Source organism: Heterodontus francisci, chromosome 18 (genome assembly GCF_036365525.1).
Source record: "Heterodontus francisci isolate sHetFra1 chromosome 18, sHetFra1.hap1, whole genome shotgun sequence".
NCBI classification, from domain to species: Eukaryota; Metazoa; Chordata; class Chondrichthyes; order Heterodontiformes; family Heterodontidae; genus Heterodontus; species Heterodontus francisci.
Window position 1 is genome coordinate 15403481 of NC_090388.1, and position 17723 is coordinate 15421203.

Consider the following 17723-nt stretch of genomic DNA (forward strand, 5'->3'; position numbering starts at 1 on the left):
ACATGTTCTATGAATCAACACTGAAAAGGTTAAAACATCAAAGCAGATGAAAAAAAATAATGTCTTGCACAGACCTGGGCAATTGTTTCAGGGTCTAGAGGTTTATGCTCACTGAAGCTGGTGTATTGACCGGAGGATGTAGACCTTCTGATTGGCGGACTCTCAATCTTTTTGAGAGCCTCGTGGCGGTTTATGTTGGAAAGGCTGCCAAGGCCACCTCGGTGACGCCTCTCCGGACTGTCGACCGTTATGCTGCGATTCTGGAGGAAAAGGCGGGAGCTGGCATGGGAGGGCGTGATCAATGGGCCACCATCCCCTGAGTTACTTACTAAGCCATGCACCGGGTGCACTGCACAGTGCCCATCACTGGCTCTCAATGGGCGTCGAGCTATTGGCAGTTCTGGCCTCCTCTTCTGTCTAAACAATGAAAACAAGACACACCATTTTTTACTGCATAGTTCATTCAAACGGGCTGCCACACTTGCCTCTATAACAACAGTAACAAAGCTTCAAAAACAATTCACTGGCTGTGAAGGACTTGGAAGGTCCCAAGGACGTGAAATACACTATATCAATTAAAGAATTTGAATAACTCAGATGACATGAAAGTGTCAGGCGAGCTCCCCCACCTGCCAAGAATGAGGATAATTAATTAATTTCGCCACATGAACGTTGATTTTAAACTATTGTTGGTGAAGAAAGAACTTGCTTTAAAACAACAATTGGAGACTTTGGCTGGAGAGAATCATTAGCATAGCCACAGACAGTACTTCAAAAGGACAAAAGGGCTATTCCCTGCTCCAATTTAATCCACAATGGGCTTTTGATTACCAGACATTGAAGGTGGAAAGGCTAGCATTCCAGGTTAACTGCTAAGATGGCCAAATACACAAACAGACGTGGTCAGAACAGTTTAGTTACATGACTAACTGACTGTTGGAGTTTTTTGAATTTGAACTTCCAACAGGGAGTTAAAACTCAAAGCTGTTTGCTCCTGGACTGGAAAAAACCTCTCTCCTGTCTGCTCTCATCTCGCTCGGACCAGCTTCAGAAACCATTGAAAACATATGAACCCCAAGAGAGAGAAGTATCCTACAGTGAACAAGGTTCAAGAAGAATACTGGGCCCCAACGAAAAGAAAGACTATCTACAATCAAGGACCATACAGCGAGCTCGAAGCACAGTAAAAAAAAAAAACACTCTTCAGCGACTGCCTCAAACCTCTCCATTTTATTTATCTTCTGCTCTTTTCTGTCTCTATTTGCATGTGTATATCACGTGTGCATGCTAGTGTGGGCACGTCGTATATCCGGAGGCATTAACCGAATTAGAGTTTAAGTAAGTTTAATAAATTTCACTTTTCTTCTTTAAACCTAAGAAAACCTGGTGTGCTCATTTCTTTGCCTTAAATTGGAAAGCTGTGAACAAGGGTTCACCAAAGGAGGAGATCAAAACACAGTGTGTTTAAAATTAAACTCTGTTACAATAAGACCAGGTGAAGACAGTAAAAGACCCCTAGACATCTTTCTCACCTGGTCGTAACAAAAGGTTTACACTATGAAAAGATGTAATACCTAAAAAGGACTAGTTAAGAGCACAAATTGTTCTTTTGAGTAATTGTCAGGGGTCATCCGTACCATTTTCAGAAAACAATCCTATACTGGAGAACACTCACTGAAGCACTGGCAGAGTGTAGCTATTACTCTCTGCTGTTAAAGCCCAAAGGTAATGGCGCTATTGTAAGTCTAAAGAATATTTAAATTAGGATTTTAATATCCAGGCTGAACTTACAATTAAGTTCAACTTACAAATAGAAGCCAGACTGATGTTATTTGCAGGTGCTGGTTCACCTTGATCTTCTCCACAACAATGCAGACTCATCCCTCGCAAGTGGAATTTTCCAGTTTTGGTTCCACAGTTATAGGATGACAGAATGAAACAGCACAGTTGGAGGCCGCTTGGCCCACCGTACCTGTGCCAGCTCTTCAGCAGAGCTATCCAATTAATCCCATTCCACTGCTCTTTTCCCGTAGCCCTGTAAATTTCTCCCTTCAAGTACTTATCCAATTCTCATCTGTCTTTTCAAATATTACAGGTGGAATCTTCCCGGCCCCTTACAGGTGGCTTTGGAGGAGGGCGGGGACTGGGAAAGCATGGGAAACCCCAGCTCCTTGATGCTGTCCCGCCTCTGGACGAGTTTCCCAAGGGCGGAATTCCCAGAGGAATCGGCATCCCGCTCCACAGAGGCGTGCAGCCAATCAAACCAATTAAGGACCCAATCAAGGGCCATTATCCTACACTAATGGAACTTTCCTGACATTGGACAGGCCCCCTCGCACTGAGCTTGGAGCCCGACAACTACTTGGAGGCAGCTTCCAGGTGGAAGGTCAGAGGGCCACCAAGCCTCTTCTTAAACCTCCAATGAGGGAGCTGCAAGGCTGAAATGGTCGCACCCATGGGCATATCATTCCTGCGAAGGGATTCCTCCTCCACAGAGATGGGCCTAATACCTCAGGGCCTCCTTTTTTAAAAAAAATGTTCTGCAGCCATCCAAGAGCACTTCTATTTTGAGGTGCCCTCGCACTCGCCTACCTCCCTCAATGGTGCCCATCTCTCCCAGTGGAGCTGCCGGCTGTCCAGTGCTGCGGGCGCTCTCATTGGGCCTCCGGCGTCACAGTCCCGCTCGCCGTCCTTCATTGGGTGGCGACCCGGAGGAGCAGCTTGTTAGTTGGCTGCCTCCCGTAAGACTGCAGTGCAAATGGGAGACACCAGCTGGATCGGGACCCGGAAATACTCCTAATCCTCGATTACCTTCTATGTCGGAAAGATTCTACCCAATATTTCACTAGAAAGTTCGACAAGAAAGAAATGATATCTGAATAACTTAGTGGAACAGGAACAGACCTGGCTGCATAAACATCTGGAATGCGGTCAGTTGGTGAGCTGTCATTTTTGGAGGACAACTTGTCTTCGGTTGCTGCTCCACTACTGGCTTCGCTGTCAGCTTTCTGGCTCAGTGTGTCAGAGAAGGTGTCATCCCTGAGAGAAACACAGCCGAGAGTTAGCTTCAGGTTTCAGCAGATCTTCCAAGTATAGAAATTTCATGCATTATTCACAACCTAACAGGAGTGATAGTGGCCTGTAGGGGTCAAAGTTAAAAATGTGAAAGGTGACACAGACAGCTAATTGTTCCCTTTTATACAGAACTAATGCTCCTTCCTCTTCAAAGAAGAATTGAAAGAATGGAACAGAAAGGACAGGAAGAAAGAAAGACAGAAGACGGACTTGCATCTTGTGCCTTTTAATGATCTCAGGACATCCCAAATTGCTTTACAGCCAATGAAGTACTTTTGAAGTGTAATCACTGTTGTAGGAAACACGGCAGCTAACGTGCACACAGTCAACTTCCACAAACAACATGAAATATGTCATCAGATCATCTGCTTTGTAGGTCTTGGTTGAGGATAAATATTGGCTAGGACACTGGGGAGAACTCCCCTGCTTTTCTCCAAACAGCACAATGGGATCTTCTATATCCACCCCAGAGGGAAGGTGGGTCCTTGGTTTAACGTCTCATCTGAAAGACGGCACCTCTGACAGTGTGGCACTCCCTCAGTACCGCACTGCAGTGTCAACCTGGATTTTGTGCTCAAGTCTATGGAGTGAGACTTGAACCCACAACTTTCTGACTCAAGGAGGGGAAATGTTACCAAAAGGAGCCACAGCTGACGCCTACGTTTAACAGCAAGGGTCAAACAGCTGCAGCTATATCCAACAACTTATTTCTGTGTAATTCTACATTCTTATCAGCTATCTGATACAAATCGAAGCAAAGCTGCTCGAGCTCAGGATGACTGGTCGAGAGTTGGTCAATAAAAGCTCTTTTTGATGAGAGCCATCACTTACGTGTCCTGCACCACTATGTACTGATGGGGTACCAGCCCGTCAATCCCATTGTGCCTCCCCTCCCACCAGTCCTCAGAGGCTCTGTGATAGAGAAGCAACGAAGCTCCTTTTTTAAATGACAGCTCTCGAGCAGACCGTCCAGCATAATCGAATTTGGCTATTGCTTCAATGGGTTCACCTTCTGAAACAGAGCAGAACATGATGCCTTAAATACTGTCAAAGATTGAATGATGCCATTACACTCAATTCTCTTTACCCAAAGCTATACTCTGCATTCTTCCATTTAACCCATCACATGGCACATACAACATAAAAAAGAATTCACACGATCAGATCACCAGCTTTGGCGTCGGAATAATCAATACAATCCAATAAATAGATAAAGAAAACACATCCAGAGATTTTGTACCTTTTAAGCGCTTCATGTTTATCAGGCTGTTTTTTTGATGGGATAAGTGATACCATTTGAAGTTCCTCATCTACTGCACAGCCATCAACACTTAAATCCTTTCTGCTCAATTTATTCTGGCAACGTGAGCGATGTGGCCCAGGCGGCACTTATTGCCCATCCCAGTTGTCCCGAGAAGGTAGTGGGCAAGCTTCCTACTTGAACTGCCGCAGTCCTTATGTTAATAGCGCTCCCACAATGGTGCTAGGTAGAGAACGCCAGGATTCTGAGGAGCAACCGTGAGGGATCAGCAATGTATGTCCAAGTCATGATGGTATGAGACATGGAGGGCAACCCGGGAGGTGATGGTGCTCCCATGGTATTGTTGTTCTCCACATCTCAGAGGTGGAAGTCACGGGGAGAGGGAGGGGCCGTCAGAGCAACCTTGACGTGTTGCCGCACAAATTGAAAATGGTGTCACACTAAAAGCAGCCGGCGGAAATCTTTTAAAAGACGCCAATGGAGAGTAAAGTTTCCTTCAACTCTCCTCCATTAAACAACAAAGCCAGAAGATGCTGAAATACTCAGCAGGGTAGGCAGCAACCATGGAGAGAGAAACAGAGTTAACATTCCGGTTGTGGACCCTTCTTCAGAAACAAAAGCAACACCTGAAATGTTACCTTGAAGATACTAATTGACCCACTGAGTGCTTCCAGCATGTTTCATCTCACATTTCCAGCATCTGCAGCCTTTTCTCTTGTTGCCTTTTACAGAATATTTGGAGAATAAAAGGAATTCAAAGGGAACGTTCCCTTATAACAAGCTTCCTCAATAACTGTTTGAAATGTTAAGCTGTGCGTTTCCAGCTTTTTTCTTTGTGGATTGCCATTAACTGGGATTTTGCTGTATGGGTAAGCTGCGGTGTTAAGAGTCCATCCCCACCAGCAGAAAATTATTTATGCAAAAGCCATTAATCATTGAACGATTGAATTTTACAGCACAGAGTGAGGCTATTTGGCGCATCGTCCTTGCCCCATATCCTTTATTTTCTTTCACTTCTCTCTTAAAATCCCCTATGGATTGTTTTCTGATCACTGTTTCTGATAGAGCATTCTACATCTTAATACATTGTTAAACAAATTTCTCACATCAACAACAAAATTCAATTAATGCCCTCTGGTTACCAAGTTTTTTTTACTTATGTGATCAAAACTCTTCATATTTTAGAAGACCCCTAGCAGATTTCCTTCCAACTGCCTTGGTTCTGATGACTCAAGCCCTATTCACTCCAGTTTGTCCTCCTGAATCAAGCCACCTGTTAGTATCACCTCTCTCCATGGCCTTGATGACGGCCCTAAAGTATGACAACCAAAAGTTGACACAATATTCTAATTGCAGCTTCATCAATGAGAGATTAAAAAATGGTCACGATATTTCTGAAAATGAAAATCACAAATATGATGAAAGATGGATGCTCATCTTGAATGTTACACAAATCATCAGCAACTCCCCACAATTTCCCTCCTACTTTCCCTTTATTGAGGTAGCCCAGTCACTCAAGTGCTGGATTGTTGGCTTGATGATCCTGGATTTGATGGCTGACGAGGTTCATACGAACATGCGAATTAGGAGCAGGAGTTGGCCACTTGGCCCCTCGAGCCTACTCCACCATTCAACAAGATCATGGCTGATCTGATTGCAACTTCAACTCCACATTCCCATCTACCCCCGATAACTTTTCACCCCCCCTTGCTCATCAAGAATCGATCCACCTCTGCCTCAAAAATATTCAAAGACTCTGCTTCCACTGCCATTTGAGGAAGAGAGTTCCAAAGACTCAAAACCCTCAGAGAAAAAATTTCTCCTCATCTCGGTTTTAAATGGGCAACCCCTTATTTATAAACAGTGACCCCTAGTTCTAGATTCTCCCACAAGAGGAAACATCCTTTCCACATCCACCCTGTCAAGACCCCTCAGGATCTTGTATATTTCAATCAAGTTGCCTCTTACTCTTCTAAACTCCAGCAGTTACAAGCCTCGCCTGTCCAAACTTTCCTCATAAGACAACCCACCCATTCCAGGTATTAGTCCAGTAAACCTTCTCTGAACTGCTTCCAACACATTTACATCCTTCCTTAAATAATCACTTTTACATTCTCCTGAGATGTTTGGATGCAAGAGTGAGACTGCAGAGAATGTGGGGCGGCACAGTGGTTAGCACCACAGCCTCACAGCTCCAGCGACCCGGGTTCAGTTCTGGGTACTGCCTGGAGTTTGCAAGTTCTCCCTGTGAGCGTGTGGGTTTCCGCCGGGTGCTCTGGTTTCCTCCCACAGCCAAAGACTTGTAGGTTGATAGGTAAATTGGCCATTGTAAATTGCCCCTAGTGTAGGTAGGTGGTAGGAGAATTGAGGGAAGGTGGGGATGTGGTAGGGAATATGGGTTTAATGTAGGATTAGTATAAATGGGTGGTTGATGGTTGGCACAGACTCGGTGGGCCGAAGGGCTTGTTACAGTGCTGTATCTTTATGACTCTAATGTGACAATTTTCTTTATTTTTTTTTCTGTAATATAGTTTCATGGGTTTCCTGTGCTCAGCAGAATAATTACATGTACGTGTATTTCACCAGGGATCAGGAGCAGGAAAAACCCAAGTGATTTTCTTTCCCGTCACTTCCTAGCCCAGGGTACCCATAGGCACTAACAGGACACCAACAGCTAAACTGGTTAAGATTGGTAACAGCAGAGACAGAAGCTAAATGCCTCTGCTAGGTGTGACTCAGTTCCACACCATGCAATTATACACTGAGACACTAGGGGGACCCAGTGTTAAAATGTCACAAAAAAGGTGAAATGAAAAAGCAATTGAAAACTGACATCAATGTATAATTTGTTAAAATGTCTCTCACGCGCCCTCCCCCAACCCCCACCCAACCGTAAATGGTCCCGTAATTTACATCACTTCCTTGCCAAAAGGGTACCTGTGAATGGAACTGCAGAATGTTACCAACGGCAGATTGTTATAAACCTCTAGGGTGAGAGAGAAAGGGATGGATCAGAGAAACAGAATGGGAGAGAGAGAGAGAGAGAGAGAGAGAAAGAAAAAGAGTGTGGAGAAAGACAGGGAAGGAGGGAGGGGAGGGGGAGAGAGAGAGAGAGAGAGAGAAAGGCCTGGGTCAGGGGAATACAAGGAGGGGGGGGGGGGGGGGGGAAAGAGGAGAAAGAGAGAGGGAGGAGGAGAGGAAGGGAGAAAAGAGCACAAGTATAGAAAGGGGTGGGGCAGGGGAAGGCAAAAGAGGGAAGAGAGGGATGGAGTGAGGAGAGAGGGTAAGGGAGTAGTGAGAGAGATGGGAAGGGAGGAGAGAGGCAGGGGAAGGAGAGAGGGAGGAGAGAGAAGAAAGGATAAAGACGAGAAAAAGAAAGAGGGAGTGGAGTGCTGATACAGTAGGAGAGGAGGGAGAGAAAGGGGAGAGGGGGAGAGAGGACAAGAAATAAAAAGAGGGGAGAGGAGCAAGAGGAAAAAAGTACCCAATCTTTGCTCAGTGCTTCCAATAGAAATCACAGACAAGATTGAAATTTCACCACTGGATTTAATCTCAACCTAAAATGGCATCTCTGATGAATTTTGGCAACATACATACTAGCCCAGCTTTTCCAGACAGCATTTCTTTAATGCAGGAGTTAACACTGAACTAAAAATAGTGTCGGACGCAATATCTAGGCTTCCATATCTCTAACCCTAACAAAGACAGATCCATTAATACCAATCATTGGTCAGGACACCAGGGAGAACTCCCCTGCACTTCTTCATAATAGTAGCAAGGGAACTATTACATTCACCCGAGAGACAGCAGACAGGCCTTGGTTGAAAATCTCATCTGAAAAAAGGCACCTCTGTCAGCAGTCTGTCAGTGCTGCACCGGCAGCCTAGATTTCAAATGGCCTAGATGGTCAAATCTCTGGAGTGGGACTTGAACCCATGAGCTTCTGACTCAGAGGCACGATTGCTACCCACCAAGCCACAGCTGATGTCGTCAATAGGTGCAGAATCTAGCCTGGTGTGCAAACTCCATACAACACTAAGTTTCACTCCAGTCAGGTCTAACACTAATAACCAATACGTCAAGAGAGTCAGGAGTCAGAAATCGGGAAGTGATGACTTCACCGTGACCCCTGGTGCTCTCTCTCATGGGCGACAACTACGTGTAGAAAATGCTGAGGTTAAGCTTTCATCCAAGTTTGGAAGCAATGTCCTTGAGATCCCGTAGTAGGAGTCAGCATGGCTTGTCTTCAAATCCAGGGCAACGTCAAGTCTGATTAACACCACACTAAAGAATTAGACAACAGACATTCCCAGGTGCTTGTAAATAGACTTTGAGTGGCAGCTCAGCTGGCAGAAGCAGGTTGGGCATGGATGGTTATCAAATATCGCAAAGATTCCACAATCAAAAGTACCAGCAAACACTTTTGCTGTTAATTGTACAATGTTCCAAGAAAGGTGATTTTCCAGCCTGTCAACTCAAGGGTCTTAAACTACTGATGACAGAAAAGTGCATTGGTTTGAATTAAATCACAGCAAAAGAGAGCAGTGTATTCAAAATTATGAAGTGCCACGATACAGTAAATAAGGGGAAACTATTTCCACCAGCAGAAAAGTTGGTAAACACAGATTGAAGCCAATTGGCAAAAGAATTGGGGAAAAGATGAAGAGAATAGTTTTTTTCTCTACACAGCAGCTTATGATCTGGAGTACACTGCCTAAGAGAGTGGTGGAAGCAGATTCAATAACAACTTTCAAAAGGGAATTGGATAAATATTTGAAAAGGAAAAAAAATTGCAGGGCAGTGGAGGAAAGAGTAGGTGAGTGGGACTAATTGGCTAGCTCTACCAAAGAGCTGGCATCGGCATGATGGGCCAAATAGTCTCCTTCTGTGCTGCATTATTCTGTTTGTCCACTTGTGACTTGGTCTTGAGATAAGAATGCCAAACTGACCTGCGTGCGCTGTTATCGCAGGGTTTATACTGTCAACTAGCTCCAGCCTTCATGGAGACTGCTTCTGAAACCAGCGGCCTGCTAGTGTGCAGGCAGACAGGTTCCATAAGCTGGTATTGCTGATACGTGCTCTGCTCTACTCCGCTCCACAGCCAAGGTGCGTGCCCAGTGAGCAAGCCTCAACAAACCCCCATGTCACAATACAACCAATGTACATTAGCTTTGTGCGATTGAGGAGGCTGTAGTTTGGCTGCAGGTTGGGAGACACCAGGACATGTGGGCGCTGGGGTTTTTGGCCTGGATTTTATGCTGCTGACAGGGGTCACAACGTGTGGAAAAAGCGACACGGAGAACCCAGTGGGCCTCTTCTCTGGAAGGCCCGCCAAATCTAGTGCCAATCAGGCACTTAAGTGGACAACGGTGGGGCTTCCACGAGATCAAGGACCCCGGCGCCAGAAGCCCTGCCCTCTAAGCGCTACTGGCCTAGCGGAGGTCAGGGTGGGAGGGGTCTTGCAGGGTGCGGATCGTGAAGGGGTGGGGGGGGGTGGTCGCAAGCAAGGGCGGGAGGTGCCTCTCAGTGGGTACTCCCTTCATTCAAGCACTGTGCCTTTTAATGAGGGGCCCCACCCACCCCCAACCCTGGAGCTGGGAAGCCGCCTGCACAGCTTTTTGTGCTGTGCTTCCTGTGCGCCTGCCGCTGGGCTAATTGTGGTGGTGGCAGGATGAGGCCCTTAAGTGGGGTTAATTGCCCACTTAAGGGCTTCAATTGGCGGCGGGGCGGGAAGGCTGGTCAAAGGCCGGAAACCCCTTCCCCCCCCACTACCATCCCACCCGATTACATGTTCTCTCGCCTCCAAATCCGCTGCAGGGGAGAGCATAAAATTCCCCCCTTTATGTTTTCTGGTGTTTGAGAACCACGTGGCTGGAGTTAGTGGCCCTAGAGTAAAGTCATGGGGGGTGGTTAGGGTAATGGTTAGGGCCCTGGCCTAGTAAACTGGAGATCATTAGTTCCAATCCCCCCAATGATAAATTTTCACATTTAACTCAATAAATCTGGGCAATTAACATCCACTCCCTACACCTCTGGCTCAGTGTGTATAATCTAGAAGGTGCACTGCAGCAATTTGCCAGGGCTTCTTTAACAACACCTCTTAAACCACAAGCTCTACTGGCTAGAAAGACAGGGACAGCAGCTGCACCACCAACTCAGTCACACACCATCCTGATTCTGACTGTCGCCTGTGCGGGAAACGATCAATGTTCCTTCACTGTCGCTGGGTCAAAATCCTGGAACGGCCTATGTAACAGCGCTGTGGGAATACCGACACCCACACAGACTGCAGCAGTTCAAGAAGAGCGAGTCACCACCGCCACCTTCTCAAGGACAAGTAGGGTTGGGAAATAAATGTTGGACTTGCCAGGAACGCCCACATCCCAGAAAAAAAAATATTGTTGGCTAGCACCAGTTAAAAAGCAAAGCTTTTATAGATATGATATATGATAAGTGTAGCCGGCTTGGGAAGATTGGGTCACTTTGGATATATGGCTCCCTTGCTTCATGTCTGGGTCTGTTGTGGACTAATTGATAAAGATTGATTGCTATAATTAGTCAAGAACTCCATTACTGTTGTATCATGTAACTACCAGGATGGCAGAAGATGCACTAGATGGAATTTGATCTTTTTTCATCTAGCAATTCCTATGTTCAAAGCACCTTTTGGAAAATAAACCTGGCAGTTCTGTAGTAGCTGGAACTGCGTGTGCTGCATAAGTCATTGCAAGTTCAGCAGATGACGAGGGGAGAAGTTTGTGCCATTAATCGGGGAGTGCATTACGATTTGGCACAAATCCCATCAGATGGGATCACACCAATTCATCACAGCCGCTGGTCAGGAGAATGACTTTAGCAGATGTCATTTCAATCAATACGGTTTCTATTCTACCTGAAGCCTTTATGTCAGTATTATGTTTGAAAGTGAGGTAGTTCAATCTGAAGCAAGGGTGTCAAATTTGAACAAAGGAAATTATGAAGGAATGAGGAGCAAATTGCTGAGGTGGATTGGGAAATAACATTAAAAGGGATGACAGTACATAAGCAATGGATAGTCTTTAAAGAGTTATTACATAGTTGACAACAACTATACATTGCTTCAAGGCACAAAAACCCCAAAAGTAAAGGCAGTCAACTGTGGATAACAAAGGAGGTTAAGGATTGTATAAGATTAAAAGAAAAGGCCTATAAAGTTACCAGAAATATTAGTAAACCTGAGGATTGGGAGGATTTTAGAATACAGCAAAGGAGGACGAATAAACTGATAAAGAAAGGGAGAATAGAATATTAATGTAAGCTAGCAAAAAATGTTTAAATGAACTGTAAAAGCTTTTACAGGTACATAAAGAGGGAACGTTTGGCTAAGACAAATTACAGGCAGAGTCAGGAGAATTTGTAATGGGGAATAGAGAAATGACAGAGAAGCTAAACGATTATTTTGTGTCTGTCTTCACTGAGGAAGATACAAGAAATCTTCCAGAATTAAAGATCCAAGGGATGAGGGAGAATGAGGAATTGAAGGAAATTAGCATTAGTAAGAAGGTTGTATTGGAGAAATTAATGGGGCTGAAGGTTGAAAAATCCCCGGGAACTGATATTCTACATCCCAGAGTGCTGAAAGAGGTAGCTCTGGAGATAGTGGATGCATTGGTGATCATCTTCCAAAATTCTATAGATTCTGTAACGGTTCCTGCAGATTGGAAGGTAGCAAATGTCACCCCACTATATAAGAAGGGAGGAAGAGAGAAAACAGGGAACTACAGACCTGTTGGTCTTAAATCAGTAGTAGGGAAAATGCTAGAATCTAGCATTCTAAAGGATGTGATAAATGGGTACTTGGATAATAATGATCTGATTGCGCACAGTCAACATGGCTTTATGAATGGGAAATCATGTTTGACAAACCTGTTGGGAGTTTTTTTGAGGATGTTACTAACAGAATTCATCAAGGCGTTGGTGGACGTGGTATTCTTGGGTTTTCAGAAGGCTTTTGATAAAGTCCCCCACAGGAGGTTGGTTAGCAAAATTAAAGCACATGGGATAGGAGGTAATATACTGGCATGGATTAAGGATTGGTTAACAGGCAGAAAACAGAGTAGGCTGTGACTAGTGGGGTACCGCAGGGATCAGTACTTGGGCCCCAACTGTTCACAATATATCTCAATGATTTGGATGTGGGGACCAAATGTAATATTTCTATTTTCATGGAAGACACAAAACTAGGTGGGAATGTGTGTTGTGAGGAAGATGCAAAGTGGCTTCAAGGAGATTTGGACAGACTTAGTGATTGGGCAAGATTGGGCACCGCAGCCTCGCAGCTCCAAGGACCCGGGTTCGATTCCGGGTACTGCCTGTGTGGAGTTTGCAAGTTCTCCCTGTGTCTGCGTGGGTTTTCTCCGGGTGCTCCGGTTTCCTCCCACAAGCCAAAAGACTTGCAGGTTGATAGGTAAATTGGCCATTATAAATTGTCACTAGTATAGGTAGGTGGTAGGGAAATATAGGAACAGGTGGGGGTGTTTGGTAGTAATATGGGACTAGTGTAGGATTAGTATAAATGGGTGGTTGATGTTCGGCACAGACTCGGTGGGCCGAAGGGCCTGTTTCAGTGCTGTATCTCTAATCTAATCTAATCTAATCTAAAAAACATGGCAGATAGAATGTAATGTGGAAAAAATGTGAGGTTATCCACTTTGGTAGGAGGAATAGATGTGCAGAGTATTTCTTAAATGGTAAGAGATTAGAAAGTGTAGATGTACAAAGGGACCTGGGTGTCCTCGTCAATAAGTCACAAAGCTAACATGCAGCAAACAATTAAGAAGGCTAATGGTATGTTAGCCTTTATCGCAAGAGGATCTGAGTATAGGAGTAGTGAAGTCTTGCTTCAATTGTATAGAACCTTGGTTAAAACCACACCTGGAGTACCGTGTGCAGTTTTGGTCCTCTTACCTTAGGAAGGATATTATTGCCATAGAGGGAGTGCAACAAAGGTTCACCAGATTTGTTCCCGGGATGGCGTGAGTGTCCTATGAAGAGAGATTGGGGAAGCTGGGCTTGTATTCTCCAGAGTTTCGAAGAATGAGAGGTGATCTCATTGAAACCTACAAAATACTTAAAGGGATAGACAGGGTAGATGCAGCTAAGATGTTTCCCCTGGTTGGGAAGTCTGGAACCAGGGGGCACAATTTCAAAATAAGGGGAAGCCACTTAGGACAGAGATGAGGAGACATTTCTTTGCTCAGAGGGTTGTGAATCATTGGAATTCTCTACCCCAGAGGGCTGTGGAACTTAGTCATTGAGTATGTTTAAAGGCAGAGATTGACAGATTTCTAAATACCAATGATCTAAAGGGATATGAGGATAGTGTGGGGAAAAAGGCATTTAATTGGATGATCAGCCAGGATCATACTGAATGGCGGGGCAGGTTCGATGGGCTGAATGGCCTACTCGTGCTCCTATATTCCTATTCTAAGAGGAATCAATACGAGGATGGGGCACCCTGCACAACTATTTCATATACAATCCTCCTGAATTTCTCTCTCTGGGTTTTGGTGGTATTACACGTTCTTGATCAAGTACCCAGCAAACTGCCAGATCCGAATAAGAGAATTTATCTGAAGATATTACCACCTATCTGTGCAGTAATAGAAAACTGTGCCCTTTCTGACTCTTTGCACCAATGTTTTCTGGCCTGATAACTCGAGGTTTCTAAACTGTCAACTGCAGAAAATGAGACTGGAGATCAGGCCCAAGATCAGCTTGTGTTTCCAGTCTCTTTTTGCATTAATCCAGTACTGCATTTTCCCATTAATATTCACTGCTGGTTCACATAGTGATAACGCCAGTGTTTAAACAAGGCTCAATCAAAATCATTGTTAACAATGTCACGAAAATGTGCTTTGTTGAATAATGTTTTTTTTAATCCACCGACTGGAAACCTGAATATTAAACTGGTGGAGACAAACCACTCAAAACTTACAAGCTTTGAACTCTGCCTGCTGCAGACTGTAGTGCTCAGTAGTTTTATTGATCTGTATTTGATTGTGTTAGTCTGTTCACTGAATGATGATCACGGTATTTAATTACTTAAGCCTGAAGGTGGAGCCAGTGAGTAGTGAAGTTTCCAGAAAGAACAGATGGAGACTCCCTTGAAGGAAATCAGCTGCATTGGAGAACACTCGAATCAGCTGTCCACATCTACAAACAGCCTCAGGACCACTAAAGGAAAGTCACATGACCACCGAATTCCGCTTGAAGCCAGCCGAGTTACCAGCCTCCACAGACTGTATACCCCTTTTATTCCTCTGGACTCTTAATTTGACCAATCTATCCTTCCCTACTCTGTAATCTATTTGTGTGTGTGTGTGTGTGTGTGTGTGTGTGAGAGAGTGAGAGAGTGAGAGAGTGAGAGAGTGAGAGAGTGAGTGAGAGAGTGAGTGAGAGAGTGAGTGAGTGAGTGAGTGAGTGAGTGAGTGAGTGAGTGAGTGAGTGAGTGAGTGAGTGAGTGAGTGAGTGAGTGAGTGAAAGAGAAAGTTGGAGCGTATTTTATTATTTCACTTAGTTCAGTTTAAGTACAGTAAAGCTAACCTCTTTTGTTGTTAAACTCGAGAAAACCTGTCTGATTGGCTCATTTTATGATCACGGCGCATGAACAGTGACCCTCTTAAAAAGAGAAATAAGCCTATTGTAGTCAAATGAGGGGAGGGAAAAGAGGGGAGCTCGACCCCTCCTCACCTGATTGCAACAACAATCATAAGTCAGTATGGAGACTGGAGCTAATGGTCATTTCAGTTTTATTCTCCACAGTGAATGAACAAGAGATAAGCATTTGAAAAAAAAATTCTTTGTCCGCCTTTTACGCCTTGCGGGTGACTGTAGGAATATTTATGCGTTAAAGCTACTGCTGCTTTCAATTGCTTGTCATATATTTTTCATTGTGTCTCTCTCTAAAAAGCTAGACATTTAAAAAGAAATGATCGACTTAGATTTGCATTGCACCTCATCACACATTGACAAAACTGTTCCGAGTCTTTCACAGACGACAGATTATTTTGAAGCGCAGTGACCTGGATTATGTAGGAAAGCAATTTCCACCAAAGGCAATGGGATGGATTCTTAAAGCATGCGGGAAGATTCACAAAAAGTCAGGAGAAAAGTAAATGGAGGCGAGAATTGGGGTTCTGTTCATGTAGATTTTTTTTTTATCCCTTCGATTTACAGCATTGAAGGTTAAAGGGAAATTTAACAGCGGTGCAACTTCAGTTACAAGGATAGATTGGAGAAGCTGGGGTTGTTCTTCTTAGAGAAGGTCGAGCGGAGAATTGATGAGGGATCTGGACAGAGTGGACAGAGAGAAAGTGTTTATTAGAGGAAGGATCGAGAACCAGCGGCACCGATTAAAGGCGATTGGCAAAAGAATCAAAGGTGACATGAGGAAAAACTTTTGCGAGTGGCTTGGATCTGGAATTCACTGCTCGAGAGTCTGATGGATTCAATCGTGGCTTTCAAAAGGGAATTGGACAAGTACCTGAAGGCAATAAAACCCCGTATGGATATGGGAAAGGTCAGGGGAGTAGGACAGCCGGCCCCAACAAGATGGGCTGAATGACCTCTTGCTGTGCTGTAACCATTCTATAAAATGATGAGGGGGTTTTGATAGAGTAAATAAGGAGAAAGTGTTTCCAGTGGCATGAAGGTCAGTAGCTAAAGGACACAGATTAAAGATAACTGGCAATAGAACCAGAGGGGAGAGGAGGTTTTTTTTTTTTTGAAAACGCAGAGTTATTCGACAGTAACTTTCAAAAGCAAACTGCATTTATACCTGTAAAGGAAATAGTTGCAGGGCTATCACGAAAGAGCATGAGGAGTTGGACGAATTGGAGAGCTCTTTTGAAGTGCCAGTACAGGCATGATTGGCCAAATGGCTGTACGATTCCATGATATTTTATGTTCTTAACAATTCCACTGTGAAGCAAATAGTGACTGCACTTTAAAAGTAATCCATGCATTGTAAAGCATTTGGATGTCTTGAGGGTGCGATAAGGACTGTATAAAAGCAAAACAGTTCTTTGGTGTAGGCTGAACCCCTCTATTTGCCACTCCCTATTGTGCTCCCGGAATCAAGTTCTGATTGATTTGGGTCACTTTGCCCTCTCTCTCATCCCTACCTCGCCCAATGCCCTGTTCATGAACACTGCCTGCAATTATGGCAGGAAACTCACATAAATTGGCTGTTTACATTCTGTCTAACGTACATTTCCTGCACTCGAACTGCTTCGATCTGCAATACCCAGGCCAGGAGGCTCACTCCACAGTCTGACCTGTTTACAACTGGAGAATGCTTTAGAGGCCGCTAGTTCCCAGCCAGCAAAACTCTGCCACCTCTATTGTGAACGGGAGTTTGATCTCTTTCTCTTCCTGATCAACACTGCTCTGCTACCTCCACATGTGCTGCCGTCAGACACAGTCTTGCACACTCACAGGCACCTCAAATCACTTTGCCTTTGAAACAGTTTCCTTTCATTATTCAACTTCAATAACAACTTATATTTATGTAGCACCTTCACTGGAATAAAATATCCCAAGGCACTTCACAGAAGCATTAAAATTCAAAATTTGACACCGAGCCACATAAGGCAGTATTAGGGCAGGTGGCCAAAGGCTCGGTCAAAGAGGTAGGTTTTAATGGGCGTCTTAAAGGAGGAGATACACTCGGACTTTTGTGTTCTGTGTCAGTGCGCCATTTTCCCACACTCTCTTGGCCAGTCTGGACATAGCAGTGGAAGCCTTTCCCATGCGCTTGTTGATTTCTGCATCGAGAGACAGGTTACTGGTGATAGTTGAGCCTAGGTAGGTGAACTCTTGAACCACTTCCAGAGCGTGGTCGCCGATATTGATGGATGGAGCATTTCTGACGTCCTGTCCCATGATATTCATTTTCTTGAGGCTGATGGTTAGGCCAAATTCGTTGCAGGCAGCTGCAAACCTGTCGATGAGACTCTGCAGACACTCTTCAGTGCGAGATGTTAATGCAGCATCGTCAGCAAAGAGGAGTTCCCTGATTAGGACTTTCCGTACTTTGGTCTTCGCTCTTAGACGGGCAAGGTTGAACAACCTGCCACCTGATCTTATGTGGAGGAAAATTCCTTCTTCTGAAGACTTGAACGCATGTGAGAGCAGCAGGGAGAAGAAGATCCCAAACAGTGTAGGTGCAAGAACACAGCCCTGTTTCACACCACTCATGATAGGAAAGGGGTCTGATGAGGCGCCACTATGCTGAGTTGTGTCTTTCATATTGTCATGGAATGAGGTGATGATACTTAGTAGCTTTGGTGGACATCCGATCTTTTCAAGTAGTCTGAAGAGACCACGTCTGTTGACGAGGTCAAAT

The 17723-nt window shown here is 44.6% G+C and overlaps 1 protein-coding gene across 4 annotated transcripts in view; it reads right to left on the minus strand.

Moving 5' to 3' along the window:
• Positions 1-17723, minus strand: part of LOC137379474 (SLIT-ROBO Rho GTPase-activating protein 1) — a 278218-nt gene that overhangs the window by 7419 nt on the left and 253076 nt on the right. For 3 of the 4 annotated variants that reach the window (XM_068050344.1, XM_068050343.1, XM_068050342.1), the window contains exons 19-21: positions 3907-4087; positions 2905-3039; positions 75-417 (exon numbers count right to left, since the gene is read on the minus strand). In XM_068050344.1, the coding sequence (XP_067906445.1) occupies positions 75-417; positions 2905-3039; positions 3907-4087 (659 nt within the window). The remainder of the gene's footprint in view (positions 1-74; positions 418-2904; positions 3040-3906; positions 4088-17723) is intronic. The other variant, XM_068050345.1, reaches the window with a different exon arrangement.